The sequence below is a fragment of the Chiloscyllium plagiosum genome, chromosome 41 (genome assembly GCF_004010195.1).
Source record: "Chiloscyllium plagiosum isolate BGI_BamShark_2017 chromosome 41, ASM401019v2, whole genome shotgun sequence".
NCBI lineage: Eukaryota > Metazoa > Chordata > Chondrichthyes > Orectolobiformes > Hemiscylliidae > Chiloscyllium > Chiloscyllium plagiosum.
The window spans coordinates 20,286,964-20,304,611 of NC_057750.1; the positions used below are offsets into that span (position 1 = coordinate 20,286,964).

At 43.6% G+C, this 17,648-nt stretch overlaps 1 protein-coding gene across 2 annotated transcripts in view; it reads right to left on the reverse strand.

Annotated features, from left to right (window-relative positions):
* Nucleotides 1–1,155: 1,155 nt before the first annotated feature.
* kansl3 (KAT8 regulatory NSL complex subunit 3) overlaps nucleotides 1,156–17,648 on the reverse strand; it is a 79,077-nt gene continuing 62,584 nt past the window's right edge. Inside the window, exons 17-20 of one of the 2 annotated variants that reach the window (XM_043681073.1) lie at nucleotides 13,580–13,743; nucleotides 10,760–10,857; nucleotides 9,354–9,540; nucleotides 1,156–1,248 (exon numbers count right to left, since the gene is read on the reverse strand). In XM_043681073.1, the coding sequence (XP_043537008.1) occupies nucleotides 1,241–1,248; nucleotides 9,354–9,540; nucleotides 10,760–10,857; nucleotides 13,580–13,743 (457 nt within the window). In that variant the 3' untranslated portion in view covers nucleotides 1,156–1,240. Of the gene's footprint in view, nucleotides 1,249–9,353; nucleotides 9,541–10,759; nucleotides 10,858–13,579; nucleotides 13,744–17,648 lie in introns of those variants that run through there. The other variant, XR_006309887.1, reaches the window with a different exon arrangement.

Here is a 17,648-nt window from a genome sequence, read left to right on the forward strand (position 1 = left end):
TACAGGTGGAGGTAGCCACGATCGGGCCAGCTGTAGTCAAGGAAGAGGCCCCCGACAACTTCAGAGGGCAGGCTTCGGCTGGACTTACAATAGACTTGGTGAGGGCAGACATCTTGGCATCAGACATCACATAAAGAGTTTTTGTTGGACTCGTAGTCACTGGAAAAGAATGAGAGGGATTAACAAACTCTGACTGGACTAACACATGGTAATGACTCAGCCCCAGGCCATGAAATCTCAGAAGTCACAACACCAGGTTTAAATCGAAATATTTATTTGAAATCACAAGCTTTCAGAACACCTCTCCTTGAGGAGGAGCAGTGGTTTGAAAGCTTGTGATTTCTAATAAACCCGTTGGTCTTTAATGTGGTGTTGCAGGGCTTCTGACATCTTACAGCGGTACCTTATATCATGAAGACTCAGTCAAGTATATCATAGTATCTTGGTGTGCGTACCAGCTCATCTTCAGAAAATGAGGCATTCAGTGTAATTCAAAGGCAAAATTATTGATACTCAAAACAGTGTCTGTGCACACTGTCTCCTGACCATCCACAGCAAGAGCTGTGCATCTTTCTTCACTCCCTCCCCAATCATGTTTCCCTTTCACCTCCACCAAGCCTATTTTTCCTTTAATAGCAGTTGGGATACAGTGCACTTCTACAAACTTTCACCATCAGCCAAATCTTTCTCCAAATTGTACACTGTGCCGTTCCAGGACCTTGCTCTCTATCACAGCAGTAGTGAATGGGACAATAAAGTTTTTGATGATGATCTGATAAAGCGGTTTAGTTCTTGTGGAAAAGGGACCAACTACATAGATGCCTTGAAAAGGTTGAAGCAATGAGCACTTAGAAACTCATGATTTATCATCCAAAAAGAGGTTGCTTCCCCACAGGAGGTACTGTCTCCATCAAACACCACAACAGCATTTCTGCAGTGCATCCTCACTATTTATCAAGGATTAGACACCATTTTATGAACAGCACTGGTGACATGGAAACAATTTATCATCTTGACAGTTAATATTGAACAAAAATTCCAAACCACAATCTCAGCTCAAAGCCAGTATCGACCTGCCCTGGATCTGGCCTCACCTATAACTGCAGCTGAAGACTGGGACTCTGAAATCTTCTCCACTGAAGCTAATTCAACAGGGGAATGACCTTTGCTGACATCTCCCGATGCACTGGTCTGTTTGATTGTGCTTGTGCCTTGGGAACTCGGGACCGATAACAGAGAGTCACAGCACTGCAGAGAGAAAAAGGCAAGGTCAAAGGCAATGTGACCACAGTTTTATGGGAATATAGGTCAGATGTGGAAAACTACCTCAAAGTAACAGCTGTTTTAACTTGCAAAACAGGAAATACCACCTCATCTGGCAATCCCAAATCAAGGTGGACTCAAATCAAAGAAAAACATTGCAGCTCCATCACTTGGTTTACTCTGTATCTCATCCATGCTGTATCAGTGCAGGGCAATTGTGAAGCAAAGTAACCTCTCTTTCCATCAAATGTTCCCAGGGCAGACAAAGCATGGACTTGATTCAGAGGTCTCAAGTTTCCCTAAGTTCGATGCAAAGTCTTCATCTTGCGCAGGTGGAAGTGTTTCAGTTCTTCCCCTCATGTCTATTTCAGAAGGAGACAGGCCATTTAGCCCATCTACCAGGTTCCATCATTGTGTCTGATCATGGTGCATTGTACATCAGCACCACTTCTAACTGATTTCAGTCCACCACAGATATCCAGACCTGACACGAACGATCATTCTCAATTTGAAATATTTTAAATGCTTTATTGGGAAAGGGAAGGCCTGCACTTCACTATTTTTGTGGAGAAGAGCTTGTTTTCAAATAAACTTTGCAAATTCTGGATCACCAGGAACAGAGGAAAGAATTTCTTTTAACCTACGTTATCAATTCTTTTAGTCATGTGAAATACCCCAAAATATATCAATGAGTCTTCTGAACAGAAATGAAACCAAGCCTTGTTCAGGTAAAATTTGATCTTAAACAACTGGAGCTATGACATTGAAACTGTGCTGTGCTCGCTTGTCTTGTCAACTTGTCTTCCCTGAGGACTGGTGCCCAGAACTAAAGGCTGTACTTTTGACGAGGTCTAACCAGAGTTCTGTACAGTTGTAACATAACTTTCACCTTTACATCCTCCTGCTCCCTTCTGATGAAGGCAAACATTGTACCAGCTTTTTAAATTGCTTTCTGATCCTTGCTACATGTGTTTAGGAAATTGTCCCACACCTAATCAACTCAAGTACAGGTTCTGTTGTAAACATTTCTTCTTTGATTTATGGTGACAGTGCTATATCCAGTCTCTACCTCATTTTAGGAGTAAAGATTTCTCACTCCCACTTTGTTCTTTAAACCAGATTGCTATTTTATTTTTAAAAACCTGACATTTCCTGCAGTCTTTGGAAAAGATGAGACGCCAGGATAGTCACCTGCTGATTCTGTGCCGCCTGCATTTTGCCCTCTTGATCAGTTTCGTCGAGCTTGAGAACCTGGCTACCCACCGTGCTACATAAGCTGGACATGGCATTGGCGGTACTGGGTTGACTTAGGGATGACACTCGGTTGCCCTGGGTCCTCAGGGTCACAGTGATCGTGGTTGGAGGCTTCACACCTGAGAACATGGAGGGGAAATGAATTTGGGTCATAATGTTGGCCATGGCACAAAGGCTGCAGGACAGAGCTGATTTCGTAGAATATTTACAAAAGCTAGGCACCGCCAGTCACTAACAAGTTCCCACCTACTTGGGATAAAAGGTCATGGATTCGTAGTCATATTCCAGAGACTTCAGCCCATAATTCAGGCTGGCTTTCCTGGACAGCACTGTACCAGTAAAAAGCCACATGTCAATTAGATATAAAAAAAGACTGCCCCTATCACATGATTTCCAAGAGAAGCCTGGAAGTCCTAGGTCAACATGAATGTAAAACAAGATGTTTCAAAACTCAGAGCTGAAACGTTAAGTTGGCTTCTCTCCCCACAAATGCTGCCTGACCTACTGAGGATTTTTGGCACTTTCTATTTTTATTTCAATAAAAAGCAGAGAGTCTGGTTCCAATCACCATTTGTTGTCTTCACTCTCATATTTTATATGAGAGCTCATCGAATTTTGAATCAAGATGATACAATTAGCTGTTGCAATCCTACTCGGCTGCCTCCCAAAAACCCTTTCTCCAGTACACTGATAATTTAATCAAGGGACAGAGATTATGAAAATATAACTCATAGGTACTAAGTTAGCCTGGAGTTATTCTTTTTAAGAGCAGTAAGACTGAGCTATTTTTTGAGTCTGTAGATTGTTCAAGTGCAGAGATGGCCTTTAGTTGAGTAGTGTGCTCTTCCTGTCAGATGGGGGAGATTAGAAAGAGAGTTTCCATGTTACTGATGATTATGTCTGCAGCAAGTGTCTTTGGTTGCCAATCCTATCAGATCACATGGATCAGCTGGAGCATCAGTTAGAGGCAATGAGGAATTTACAGGAGCCATGTGGTGGGATGCATGGCACTTATAGGAAAAGAGAAAAACTGCAGATACAGTTTGTGATGATGCTCCTTTTTCAACAAGGTTATTCTGACCTTGTTTTTTTCTAAAAGGGGTCAGGCTCCGAAATGTCTGGAAATATCTACTTGAAACGGCTTTAAAGTTTTTTTCTGCAAGCACTTGCACAATGAAATGGGGAGTGGCCAGTTCTCCCAATTCACAAGGTTTGGTTTTAGCAAGCAGTCAGCTTGAACCTGCTGGTCAAGTTTGAGCTGGGGACCCAAAGAAACAGCTCCATGCTGATCTCTGGCAGCTCTCACAACATTCCACAAACATCCCTTGGCAAAAAGGCAAATTGAAACACAGATTCTTGCACTAAGAAATCGGAACAGCTCTTTGTTAAGTTGCATTTTCGTGTTGGTTGGGTTTCAAGTAGTTACGGTATTAACGAGTTTTGAGAAGATTTGTAGCTCAGGTTGAGGTTCTGGATGTTGGTTAACAGGAGAACCGACATCCAGTTATGGTATTCTAAATTCAGTTTTCTTTTGTTTGTGTGTTTTTGTTTAAAACAGAGTTGTCTGACCTGCTGCATTCTTGCTGGAATATTCACCTTGCTTCTGCTGAAAACAACCAGAAAAATTAGGTTCTAGGCTACTTTCTTCAAATCTTTTGAGGGGGTCTGGCCTAGGCCACAATAAGTCAGGTAGATGGGTTACCTCCAGCAAAGGTGGGAGAGGGAGAAAGTACTGCTCATGTCTTCTGTGGCTATTGCCATCTCAAACAAGTATGCAGTTTTAGAAAATGTTAGGGAGGTGGGGTGATGGACTTTCAGGGGAATGTAGCGTGAACGGCCAAGTTTCTGGTACTGAGACTGGCTGTAAGGTAACAATGTACGTCAGGTTCCAAGTGACTGATTGTGTTAGAGGACTCTCTGGTCAGAGGCACAGACAGACGTTTCTGCAGCTGACAGCGAGAGATCAGAATGGTGTGTTGGCTCCCTGGAGGCAGGACCAAGGATATCTCAGACAGAGTGCAGAATATCCCAAAGGGGAGAGGGTCCAGGAACAAGGTTGTTGTACACATTGGAACTCGCAATATAGGAAGGAAAAAGATTGAGATTCTGAGGAAGGAATATAGGAAATTAGGCAGGAATTTAAAAAGGTAATCGAGGGCAGTAATATCAGTCAGGGTAGGAAGAGGAGAATAGAGCAGATGAATGCGTGGCTGATGAGCTGGTGCTGGGTTCACATTTTAGGATCATTGGAATCTCTTCTGGGGTAAAAGTGTCCTGTTAAAGAAGGACAGATTGCATCTGAATTGGAAGGGGATTAATATACTGGCAGGGTGATTTGCAAGAGCTGCTCGGTAGGATTTAAACTAGTAAGATGATGAGGCTGGGATCCACCGAGAAAGTGAGGAAAGAGAGCAGTCCGAGACTGCTATGGTTGGGAAGAGGAGCAAGTCAAACAGTCAGGGCAGGCAGGAACAAAGCAGAGATAGAGGTAGGACTGATAATTAAACTGCATTTATTTCAATGCAAGAGGCATAACAGGGAAGGCAGATGAACTCAGGGCATAGTTAGGAACATAGGTCTTGGATATCATAGTAATTGCAAGGTTTGTAGCTCAGGTTTAGGGGGTAGGTTTGCTCGCTGAGCTGTAGGTTTGATATCCAGACGTTTCATTACCTGGCTAGGTAACATCATCAGTGGCGACCTCCAAGTGAAGCGAAGCTGTTGTCTCCTGCTTTCTATTTATATCTTTCTCCTGGATGGGGTTCGTGGTGATGTCATTTTCTGTTCGTTTTCTGAGGGGTTGATAGATGGCATCTGGATCTATGTGTTTGTTTATGGTGTTGTGGTTGGAGTGCCAGGCCTCTAGGAATTCTCTGGCATGTCTTTGCTTAGCCTGTCCCTGCCACAAAAAGACATGACCCTCTCTCTCTCGTAGCCCTACACACGGATGAAAAAAAACCCACCATTTCGACTGGGGCAACACATCTATCCTGGGACAGGCTAAGCAAAGACATGCCAGAGAATTCCTAGAGGCCTGGCACTCCAACCACAATGCCATAAACAAACGCATAGATCTAGATGCCATCTATCAACCTCTTAGAAAAGGAACAGAAAATGACATCACCACAAACCCCACGAACCCCATCCAGGAGAAAGATATAAATAGAAAGCAGGAGACAACAGCTTCGCTTCACTTGGAGGTCACTACTGATGATGTTACCTAGCCAGGTAATGAAACGTCTGGCTATCAAACCTACAGCTCAGCGAGCAAACCTACACCCTAAATCATAGTAATTACAGAGACTTGGCTCAGGGATAGACAGCACTGGCAGCTTAATGTTCCAGGATGCAAATGCTACAGGAAGGATAGAAAGGGGAGCGGCGTTTTTTGACTTAGGATAACATCACAGCTGTACTTAGGGATGATATTCCTGGGAATATGTTCAGGGAAGTTATTTGGGTGGAACTGAGAAATAAGGTAGGGATGATCGCCTTACTGGGATTGTACTACAGAATCCCCCCCACCTTTCAATAGTCAGCGGGAAATTGAGTAACAAATTTGTAAAGCGATTTCAGTTATCTGCAAGAATACTAGGGTGCTTATGGTAGGGGATTTTAACTTTCCAAACATAGACTGGGACTGCCATAGTCATAAGGGTTTACATGGAGAGGAATTTGTTAAGTGCTTACAAGAAAACTTTCCAATTCAGAATGTAGTTGCACCTACTAGAGAAGGTGCAAACCTTGACATACTCTGGGGAAATAAGGCAGGGCAAGTGATTGAGGGGTCAGTGGGAACCTTTGGAGGCAGCAACCAAAGTTCTATTAGTTTTAAAATAGTGATGGAAAAGGATAGACCGGATCAAAAAGTTAAGCTTCTAAATTGGAGGAAGAGCAATTTCGACGGTATTAGGCAACTACTTTCAAAAATTGATTGGGAGTGGATGAGCGCAGGAAAACGGATGGCTGGAAAAAGCAAAACCTTCAAAGCGGGATAACGAGAATACAGACAGTATGTTCCTGTTAATGTGAAAAGCAATGACTAATAGATGTAGGGAATGCTTGATGATGAGAGAAATTGAGGTTTTAGTTAAGAAAACGAAGGAAGCATGTGTCATCAATAGGCAGCAGAGATCGAGTGACTCCTCAGCAGAGTGTAAAGGCAGTAGCAGGAGACTCGAGAGAGAAATCAGGAGGGCAAAAAGGGGATATGAGATAGATTTGGCAAATGGGGTAAAGGAGAATACAAGGGGATTTTATGAATAGATTAAGGACAAAAGGGTAACTAGGGAGATAATAGGGCCCCTCAAAGATCAGCAAAGCAGCCCTATGTGTGGAACCACAGGAGATGGAGTACAGATGAAACGAGTATTGTGCATCACTGTTGACTGTGTAGAAGGACATGGAAAATACACAATGTGGGGAAATAGATGGTGACATCTTGAAAAATCAGCAAAATGCATAAATCCCAAGGCCTGATCAGGTATACCCTAGAACTCAGTGGGAAGCTAGGGAATTGATCGCTGGGCCCCTTGCTGAGATATTTGTATCATCAATAGTCAAAGGTGAGGTGCCAAAAGACTGGAGGGGAACTATCCATTGTTGAGCCGGACATTGGTGGTGGGCAGTTGGAGGTAATCCTGAGGGACAGGATTTAGATGGATTTGGAAAGGCAAGGACTGATTAGGAATAGTCAACACAATTTTGTGCATGGGAAATCATGTCTCGCTAACTTGACTGAATTCGTTGAAGAAATAACGAAGAGGACTGATAAGGGTAGAGCGATGCTCGTGATCTACATGGACTGGTTCTGCATGGTAGATTGGTTAGCAAGGTTACAACACATGGAATACGGGGAGAACTAGCCATTTGGATACAGAACTGGCTTGAAGGTAGAAGACAGAGGATACTGATGGAGGGTTGCCTTTCAGACTGGAGGCCTGTGACCAGTGGTGTTTGACAAGGATCAGTGCGGGGTCCATTGCTTTTTGTCATTTACATAAATGATTTGGATGTGAACATAGGAGATATAGTTAATAAATTTGCAGACGACACTGAAATTGGAGTGGAGGCGGACAGTGAAGATGGTCACCTCAGAGTGGGCCAATGGGCTAAGGAATGGCAGATGGAATTTAATTTAGATAAATGAGAGATGCTGCATTTTGGAAAGGCAAATCAGGGTAGGACTTACACACTTCATGGTTAGGTGCTGGAGAGTATTGCTGAACAAAGAAACCTTGGAGTGCAGGTTCTTGGTTCCTCGGAAGTGGAGTTGCAGGTAGGTAGGGTAGTGAAGATGATGTTTGGCATGCTTTCCTTTAATGGTCAGAGCATTGAGTATAGGAGTTGGGAGGTCATGTTGTGGCTGTACAGGACATTGGTTACGCCACTTTTGGAATACTGTGTGCAATTCTGGTCTCCTTCCTATCAGAAGGATGTTGTGAACCTTGAAAGGGTTCAGAAAAGATTTACAAGAATGTTGGCTGGGGTGCAGGGTTTGAACTATAAGGACAGGCTGAATACGCTGGGACTGTTTTCCCTGAAGCATCGGAGGCTGAGATGTGACCTTATAAGAGTTTTATAAAATCATAAGGGGCATGGGTAGAGTAAATAGACAAAGTCTTTTTCCCTGAGGTTGGGAAGTCTCGAACTAGAGGGCATAGGTTTAGGGTGAGAGGGGAAAGATTTAAAAGGGATCAAAGGGGCACCTTTTTCACACAGAGAGTGGTGCACGTATAGAATGAGCTGACAGAGGACGTGATGGAGGCTGGTACAATTACAGCATTTAAAAGGCACCTCGATGGGTATATGAATAGGAAGGGCTTTGAGGGATATGGGCCGAATGCTGGCACGAGACTAGATTAATTTAGGATATCTGGTCGACATGGATGAGCTGGACCAAAGGGTCTGTTTCCGTGCTGTACATCTCTACGACCCGCACCTTTATCAACTCCTCTGATGTTGCTGATGGATGCTGCAATTTCCTTCAGGTAAATATTAGGAAGATTCAAACAAGATTTTGTCCAGTTCCTGTTTTGAACAGTGTTCCCTAGATACTGATTTGAATGTTCAGCAACAATCAACGGGTCTGTCTGTTCACATTCTTGTTGTCATATTTGACTCTGTGACAGACCTGTGATCTCATTTTTGCATCATCAGGACAAATGCTAGTGCCCACCTCCAGAACGCCAGCTGATTTGCTGCTCAAACCCTCACGTGTACCCTCAACGTATAACTGGACTCAACTATGCCGATCATGTGCCTCGCTGGTGTCTCTCAGTCCAACCTCCAAAAGACTGTCAGTCAAATCTATAATGATGTCTTAGATTGTAGATAACTCCTCTGCCCTACCACTTTTACTCACTAAGTGACATTGGCTCCAGTTCAATTAATATCTTGATGTTAAAATTCTCATTTTGTTTCCAAATCCACATAGGCTGCTCCCCATCCCAACTGTGCCATCTGTTGTGATTCTACAAATTCCCAAAATATCTGCGGTCCTTCAATTCCAGTCTCCTGACTGTCCCTGATTTCAATCGCTCCACCACTGTTGGATGTATCTTCAGTTTTCTCGATTCCTAGAATTCCCTCCTCACACCTCTCTACTTCACTACCTTACCTCTCAACTTTGAGACCCTCCTGAAAATATAAATTTAAACCATTGGCCATCTGTCTGAATATTTCCCTGTTAGTGTTAGTATCATTTTCAATTGTATGATGTTAAAGACACCAATCGAGTTATTGTTTGCAACATTTGATAATACAACAAAGATATTTTGTTCACATTCAAGGTCAAAAGATAGAGAGGGGTGAGCTTCTATCGTTGCTCTCAGTACCTGATAGGGTGGACGAGCTGCTTGTCAGTTTGGACAATCCTCCATTGCTCAGCAGGTGGTGGATAGTGGTAGATTTGTTGCTCCCGTTCCCACCCAGGAATCCCGGTGCAGGCGATGCGCGGACAACAGAATTTGCTGCCACAGTTACATGGCCCAGGGTGGAGGTTGAACTCTTCACACTCGGAGCCTGTGAACGACATTTTTGCTGAAACACTAAGGCAGATACAGGGACCAATCGCATCAGGCATGGCCAGAAAGGCTTGAAAACATGGTAGACCTGAGATGTTGAGTCCAAGTTACTGAGGAGGTGACTGCAGCCAATTCAATTTGCTAAGCACCATGGGCTACCCCATTCAACTAGCTCCCTGTCTCCCAATCCTGGCTTGCTGCACACACATCACATCAGAGAAAGTGTTGTTCAGCTGTCTTCTTGAATTGCTGCAGTCCATGCGCTGTCAGGAGGGAATTTGACGCATGACACTGAAAGAATGACGATGTACATCAAATTCAGGATGGTGAGGGGAATTTGCAAGGGTGGTGTTCCTACAAATCTACTGCCAATGTCCTTCTCGATAACAATGTTTGTGCGTTTACAAGGTGCAGATCGAGGAGCCCTCGTCAATTTTTGCAAGTGCATCTCGTAGATGGTACACACTGCTGCTCCTCAGCATCAGCGGTGGGGTAAGTGGATACTGAAATGGGGGTTGGAGTTGTAAATTAGTGAGCTTGCTTTGTCTTGGATGGCGTGAAGCTTCCAAAGTGCTGTTGGAGATGTACTCAAACAGTAGGTGCAAAACTTTCCATCACAACCCTTTGTCTTGGCAAACTGGCTTTCGGAGCCATGTGGTCAGTTACTCACTACAGAATTCCTAGCTTCTGATCTGCTCCTGTAGCCACAGTGTTTCTATGGCCTGTCCAGTTCAACTTCTGATCAACGGTAACCCCCAGGATATTAATCAATCATTCATTTTTTAACATTCCAAGAGTTGCATTAATTGTCAGTCTACAATAGACCCAGACTTCAACATGGACAGCACTGGGAACGTTAGGTGGAAAAAAACCTGTTCCTCCAAAACTCCATGCTCTCACCGCACATCATACATCCTCGATTCAAAATCTAATTTTTTTTTTAAAAATCAATTTTCATTTGAGGGATTCAGTAACAATTGCTTCCATCATGACCTCTGGGGATTTTATTTCAGAGATTGATAATTTGCTCATTAAATCATTTTTTTTTTACAAATGCGTGTTATATTTACACCCCGCCTGGCTCTACAACCCTGGCTGAGGTGAAGTATCTGTTTGTGGGTGACATTATTATATTCGTTAGAATAAGCAACAATGCTTTCTCAAACCTTCTCTCTCTATATACGTTGGTTGAAAAGTACGATATGTAACAAATGTACCTGGCTCGGGCTGGCAGATGACAGGCTAGAAGGTTTTGTTCCAATGTCCTGCAGACTGAAGCTCAATCCTTGGAGCAGGCTACTTGCTGACTGTGTCCCTGAACACAAACCAAAAGGTCACTTTTTTAAAAATTCTTTCAGCAGATGTGGGCATCACTGCCTAATCACAAGCCCAAGTACCCCCGAGATGGTACGAGCCTCAATGGCAGCAGTTTCTGGGTGTAACTGAGGACACGGTACAGAGGTTCATCCCAAAGAAAAGAAAGATTATTTGGGTGGGGCGGAGGGGGAAGGAATTAGACAGCCATGGCTGACAAAGGAAGTCAGGAAATGTATCACAGATAAAGAGAGGGCCTATAAAGTGGCCTAGAGCACTGGGAAATCAGAAGATTGAGAAGACTGAGGATAACAAAGAGAGAAATAAGGAAGGAAAGGATCAAATATGAAGGTAAGCTAGCCAGTAATATTAGAAATGGTGGTAACATTTTCTTTCAATACATAAGAAACAAACAAGAGGCAAAAGTAGAAATTGGGCCGCTCCAAATTGATGCAGGAAGGCTAGTGATGGGAGATAAGGAAATAGCTGAAGAACTTAATATGCCAACAATTAAGGAGAGTCAAGGACAGAGTTGAGCACGGTAGCCATTGCAAAAGAGAAAGTGCTAGAAAAGCTAAAAAGGTCCAAAAAATTTATAAATCTCCTGGCCCCGATGGGCTACATCTTAGAGTTCTGAGGAAGGTGGCCGAAGAAATATTGGAAGCATTGGTTGTAATCTTTCAAAAATCACTGGAGTCAGGGAAAGTCCCAGATGATTGGAAAATCGCTGTTGTAACCCCCTTGTTCAAGAAAGGATCAAGACTAAAGATGGAAAATTATAGGCCGATGAGGCTAACCTCGGTTGTAGGTAAAATTCTAGAATCCATCATTAAAGATGAAATTTCTAAATTCTTTAAAGTGTAGGGTCGGATTAGAACAAGTCAACACGGATTTAGTAAGGGGAGGTCATACCTGACAAACCTGTTACAATTCTTTGAAGAGGGAACAAGTTGGTTTGACCAGGGAAACCCAGTGCAAGTTATCTACCTAGACTTCCAAAAGGGCTTTGATAAGGTGCCTCACGGGAGCCTGCTAAGTAAGGTGAAGGTCCGTGGTGTTAGAGGTGAGCTATTGGCATGGATTGAGGATTGGCTGTCTGACAGAAGGCAGAGAGTTGGGATAAAAAGGTTCTTTTTTGGAATGGCAGCTAATGACAAGTGGGGTCCTGAGAGTTCAGTCCTGGGGCCGCAGCTGTTCACTTTATATATTAATGATCTGGATGAAGGGACTGGGGGCAGTCTGGCGAAGTTCACCAATGATACAAAGTTAGGTGGACAGGCAGGTAGTACTGAGGACGTGGGGAGGCTGCAGAAAGATTTAGACAGTTTAGGAGAGTGGTCCAAGAAATGGCTGATGAAATTAAACGTGAGCAACTGCAAGGTCTTGCACTTCGGAAAAAAGAATACAGGGATGGACTATTTTCTGAACGGTGAGAAAATTCATAAAGCCAAAGTACAAAGGGATCTGGGAGTGGTAGTCCAGGAATCTCTGAAGGTTGATCTGCAGGTTGAGTCTGTGGTCAAGAAAGCAAATGTAATGTTGTCATTTATCTTGAGGGTTGGAATGTAAAAGCAGTGATGTGCTACTGAGGATTTATAAAGCCCTGATTAGACTCCATTTAGAATACTGTGCCCAGTTTTGCGCCCCAGACCTCAGCAAGGATACACTGGCACTGGAATGTATCCAGCAGAGATTCACACGGATGATGCCTGGAATGGTAGGTCTAACGTACGATGAATGGCTGAGGATCCTGGGATTGTATTCATTAGAGTTTAGAAGGTTGAGAGGAGATCTAATAGAAACTTACAAGATAATGCACGGCTTAGAAAGTGTGGACGCCGGGAATTTGTTTCCGTCAGGTGGGGATACTCGGACCTGTGGGCACAGCCTTAGAATTAGAGGGGGTCAATTTAAAATGGAAATGAGGAGACATTTCTTCAAACAGCGAGTGGTGGGCCTGTGAATGCTTTGCCACGGAGTGCAGTGGAGGCCGGGATGTTACACGTCTTCAAGCAGAGATCGATAAATTCTTAATCTCGCAAGGAATTAAGGGATATGGGGAGAGTGCAGGCAAGTGGCGTTGAAATGCCCATCTGCCATGATTGAAGGCTGGAGTGGTATCGATGGGCTGAATGGCCTAACTTTCACTCCTGCGTTTTATGGCCTCAGTTCTTGACTGCGACGCAAGTTTTGGTTTTGTTACACTCACAGGTGAGAAGGGCCGACAAACCACGTGAGAACAGTACTGTTGTTTCAAAACAGTAGAAACGGAATCATAGCTGATACGGATCTGTTCCTGCCATCTTACGCTTAAATGCATTTTGGGAGCAGGAAGTAGCACTATTACCCACTAAAGGCAAAGTTTAACCCTTTCTTTCCTCTTAGATCAGATGAGATTCAGGTTTCTTTCTAAATTGTTATTCACGCATGTATGGAAGGTGTACACTTGGAGAAAATGGCACACAGCTAAAATTTTATTGCAAGAACAAATGTTTTTCAGATAACCAGCTTCCAATCTCAAGTTACACATTGACTTGTCCCATCACTGCCCAATCATATTTGCATAGATCACATTTCTCGCTTCTCAAAATCAAAATTCTCAGCATTTCTTCAGTTCTGTTAGCAATTTGTACCTTAGGATTACCAATCCTCCTTCCACCAGAAACAGTTTCTCAGAATTTACTCAAAGCAAAGGTAACAAATTAAAGAGACTGTGTTCATACCTGATGCTGTGTTCGGTGCAGAATGAGGTTGCTGTGAAGTACTGGAACCTGGTGGGGTGACCAGTCTGGCCTGGATAGTATGGAAGGCACTGGCTGTGGTGCTGACGGCTGGAGCAGGTGAGGTTATTGTACTCGGACAAGTGGAGAACACTTCCACATTCGATCTGGGCAACCGGACAAGAGAATGCAACGATGACATGATGGACAATAACGACATGTCTTAACCATAAATGTCTCAAAACACTGTCTACGCATGAAAGAGGCTTGACAGGGTATATATTGAAAGGATAGTCCCCATGCGCAAGGGATTGGACTCAGGGGACGCAATTGAGCAAAAGGGCATGGTCCATTCACGATGAGAAATGTTTTTTCACCAAGAGATTCATAAGTTCAAGAAGTTCATTTCTCCACAGAACAATGGAGAAGGGGGTCACTGAATATGTTTAGCACAGAGGTTGATTGACTTCCATGTCTAAAGAATAGTGGAAGGAGGTAGGAAAGTATAGAGTCAAGACCACAAAAATGTCTGTCGTGGTCTTGATGAATGGCAGAGCAGACAAGGAGCCAAATGGCCAACTCCTGCTCGTAATTAGAGTCCTACAGGATAGAGACAGACCCTTTGGCCCAAATTGGCTCATGCTGACCAAAATGTCCATCGACACTAACCCAATGTCCCTGCATTTAGCTGATATCCTTCTAAACCTTTCCGATCCATGTATTTGTCCAAATGTCTTTTAAATGTTATTAATGCATCTGATTCAGCCACTTCCGCTGGCAGCTCATTCCATGTGCACACCATCCTGTGTATAAAAACGTAGCCTCTCAGGTTCCCTTTTATTCTTTCCCTTCTACTTTAAACTGATGCCATCTAGTTCTTGATTCCCCAAACCTAAGAAAAAGACTGAGTGCATTCACCCTATCCATACCTCTCATGATCTTGTACAGTTCTATAAGATTCCTCCTAGTCTCCTACATATTGAAGAAAAAGGTCCCAGCTTGTCCAACCTCCACCTATAACTCAGACCACTGAGACCAGGCAACATCCTTGTAAATTTCTGCTCCACTCTTACCAGTTTAATAACATCCTTCCTATAACAAGGTGACCAAAACCCAACATAATACTCCAAGTGCGGCCTCACCAACATCCTGTACCACTGCAAATAACCTCCCAACTTCTATACTCAATGCCCTGATTGAATGCCAGTTTGCTAAAAGCCTTCTTCATTGCTCTGTCTGTGACTCCACTTGCACAGAATCGTGCACCTGAACTCCAAGGTGCCTGTTTCATGACACTCCTTAAGGCCCTACTATCCGTCGTGATCTCCTACCTTCATTTGACTTCCTGCAATGCAAGATCTCACACTTATTTATATTAAACTCCATTTGACATTTCTCGGCCCACTTCTCCATCTGTTCAAGATCAGGTTGCAGTTTCTGATAACCTTCCTCACTATCCGCGATACGTCCTATTTTAGTGTCATCTGCAAAATTACTGATCATGCCTTGTACATTTTCATCCAAATCATCGATATAGATAATAGCACTGGGCCCAGTACCGACCCTGGAGGTACTCCGCCAGTCACAGGCTTCCAGTCCGACAAGCATCCTTCCACTATTACCCTCTGCTTCCTACCATCAAGCCAATTGTGTATCCAATTTTCCAGCACCCCTGGACTCCATGTGATCTAACCTTTCAGAGGAGCCTACCATGTGGAACCTTAGCACAAGTCTTACTTTAATTTACACAGACTTGGTCTACCGCCCTGCCCTCGTCAACCTTCCTGGTCACTTCATCAAAGAACTCTAACAAATTTGTGAGTCGTGATCTTCCACACACAAAGCCATGATGACTACTCCTAATCAAACCCTGTCTTTCTAAATGCATGTATATCTTACCTCTCAGAATCTTCTCAAGTAACTTACCCACCACTGATGTTAGGCTTACTGGTCTATAGTCCCCAGGCTTTTCTTTACAGTCCTTCTTGAATAAGGGCACAATGTTTGCTATCTTCCAGTCTTCCGGGACCTCATTCGTGGCGAACAATGACACAAAAATGACAGCCAGGGCCCCCACAATTTATTTTCTCGCCCCTTGAAGTGTTCTTGGATATGTCTAGTCAAGACAGGGAGATTTACCTACCTTCACAGATTCCAATACATCCAACGCCTCCTCGGTTGTGCTCTGGACTGTCCCCAAGATATCAGCACTGACTTCCCCAAGTTCTCATGTCTTTCTCCACGGTAAACACAGAGGAGGAATATTCGCTGAGAAACTCGCCCATCTCCTGCAGTTCTATACATAGGCGTTCACTTTGATCCTTGAGGGGCCTTATTCTCTCTCTCTAGTTCTTTTTCTTTAAATGTACTTAAAGAACTTCTTTGGATTCACCCCAGTCTTTTCAGCCAAGGCTATCGCGTGCCCCCGTTTCACTCTCCGAATTTCCTTATTCAGTAAACTCCTGGATCACCTTTCCACCTCCAGGGTCTAATTCCATCAAAGTTCACCTTGCCCCAATTTAGAATTTGAGGACTAGTTTTGACCTTCTCCATAACTTTTTAAAATTAATACAACTAAGATCACTGGTCCCAAAGTGCTCCCTCACTGTCATCTCCATCACCTGTCCTGTCCTATTTCCCAAAAGCAGGAAAGACGGCATGAGGAGAAACCTTTTCAGACAGCAAGTGGTTAGGATCTGGAGGGAAACAACAAGAACGTCAGCAAGGAGTGTTCAATTTGCAAATCCTCGAGATACTGCTTGAGGAAACTTTCCTGAATGCATTGAACAACTTGCACCCCATCTAAGCCCTTAACACTCTGGCAGTCCCAGTCTATCTCAGGAAAATTAAAATCTCAGACTATGACAACCCTATTGCTCTTGCAACTCTCCCCAATCTCTCTGTATATTTGTTCCTCTAATTCCCGTTGACTATTTAAGGGCCTATAATACAACCCCAATAAAGTCACCATCCCTTTCTTATTTTTAGCTCCACCTCCAAAGCCTCACTGGATGATCACTCAGTTGTTTCATCTCTGATTACTGCTGTGATACTTGCTTTAATCAAAAATTCAACTCCCCCTCCCGTCCTTCCACCACCTCAATTCTGCCGAAAGCACCTGTAACCTGGCCCGTTAAGCTACTAGTCCTGTCCCTCCCTCAGCCGTGTTTCTGTGATGGCTATAACATCCCATAAGGGCTATAATGTTTAAGCTTGTTAAGTACATTCGAGGGGGTTATCATTGTTATACAGTACAAAATGCAACAATCAATTTGGAGACAGCAAGATCCCCAAAAGGCAATGGAGCAATGATCAGATAACAGGGCAGTGAAGGCGGCTTATGGCACATTGGCCTTCATCAGTTAGGTCACTGAGTATCAAAGTTGCAAAGTTATGTTGTAGTTGTACAGGATGCTGGTGAGGTTGCACTTGCTGAGTGTTGTGTCCAGTTTTGGTCACCTTGCTGTTATTAAATTGATGTTATTCAATTGGAAAGAGTGCAGAAGAAACTTACAAGGATATTGCCAGGACTCAACTGTCTGAGGGTCGGTGTGTACTTGTTGGGCCAAAGGGCTGTAGGGAATCTCATCTAATCTAAAGTCGGTTAGTGGAGACTGGCCATGAAATGAGACTTGGCTTGTGATCCACACATATGAAAAGTACTTCAAAACAAACAAACCATCAGGCCCAGACATATCTGTGACCCTTTCTGCCAGGACCTCTGCATTCAGACTTCCAGCTGAAAACCACCCTGTACTCTTAAGTTGTAGGACTCCCTATTCAGTGGGTCTAAGGGTTCACTGCAGTGAAAAGGTTTGACTGTTACTACCTGCAATTCAGTCTTTAGCAGCACATTAATGGTTCCTCACCAGAGCAAGGCAGAAAGGCCAGTGATTCAGCCAAACTTTAAAGCTCTTCGTCTGCAGCTCTTGAATGGAAGCAAAATCACAAATACAATTGTCTCGCTCAGGATATTGTCAATCGGTGCAGCTCAGGGTTAGCAATCAACCTCATTCACCCATTCTTTCCCTGCAAGCTTGCATATTCCATCCCTCTGCTGGGTGAATGCAGA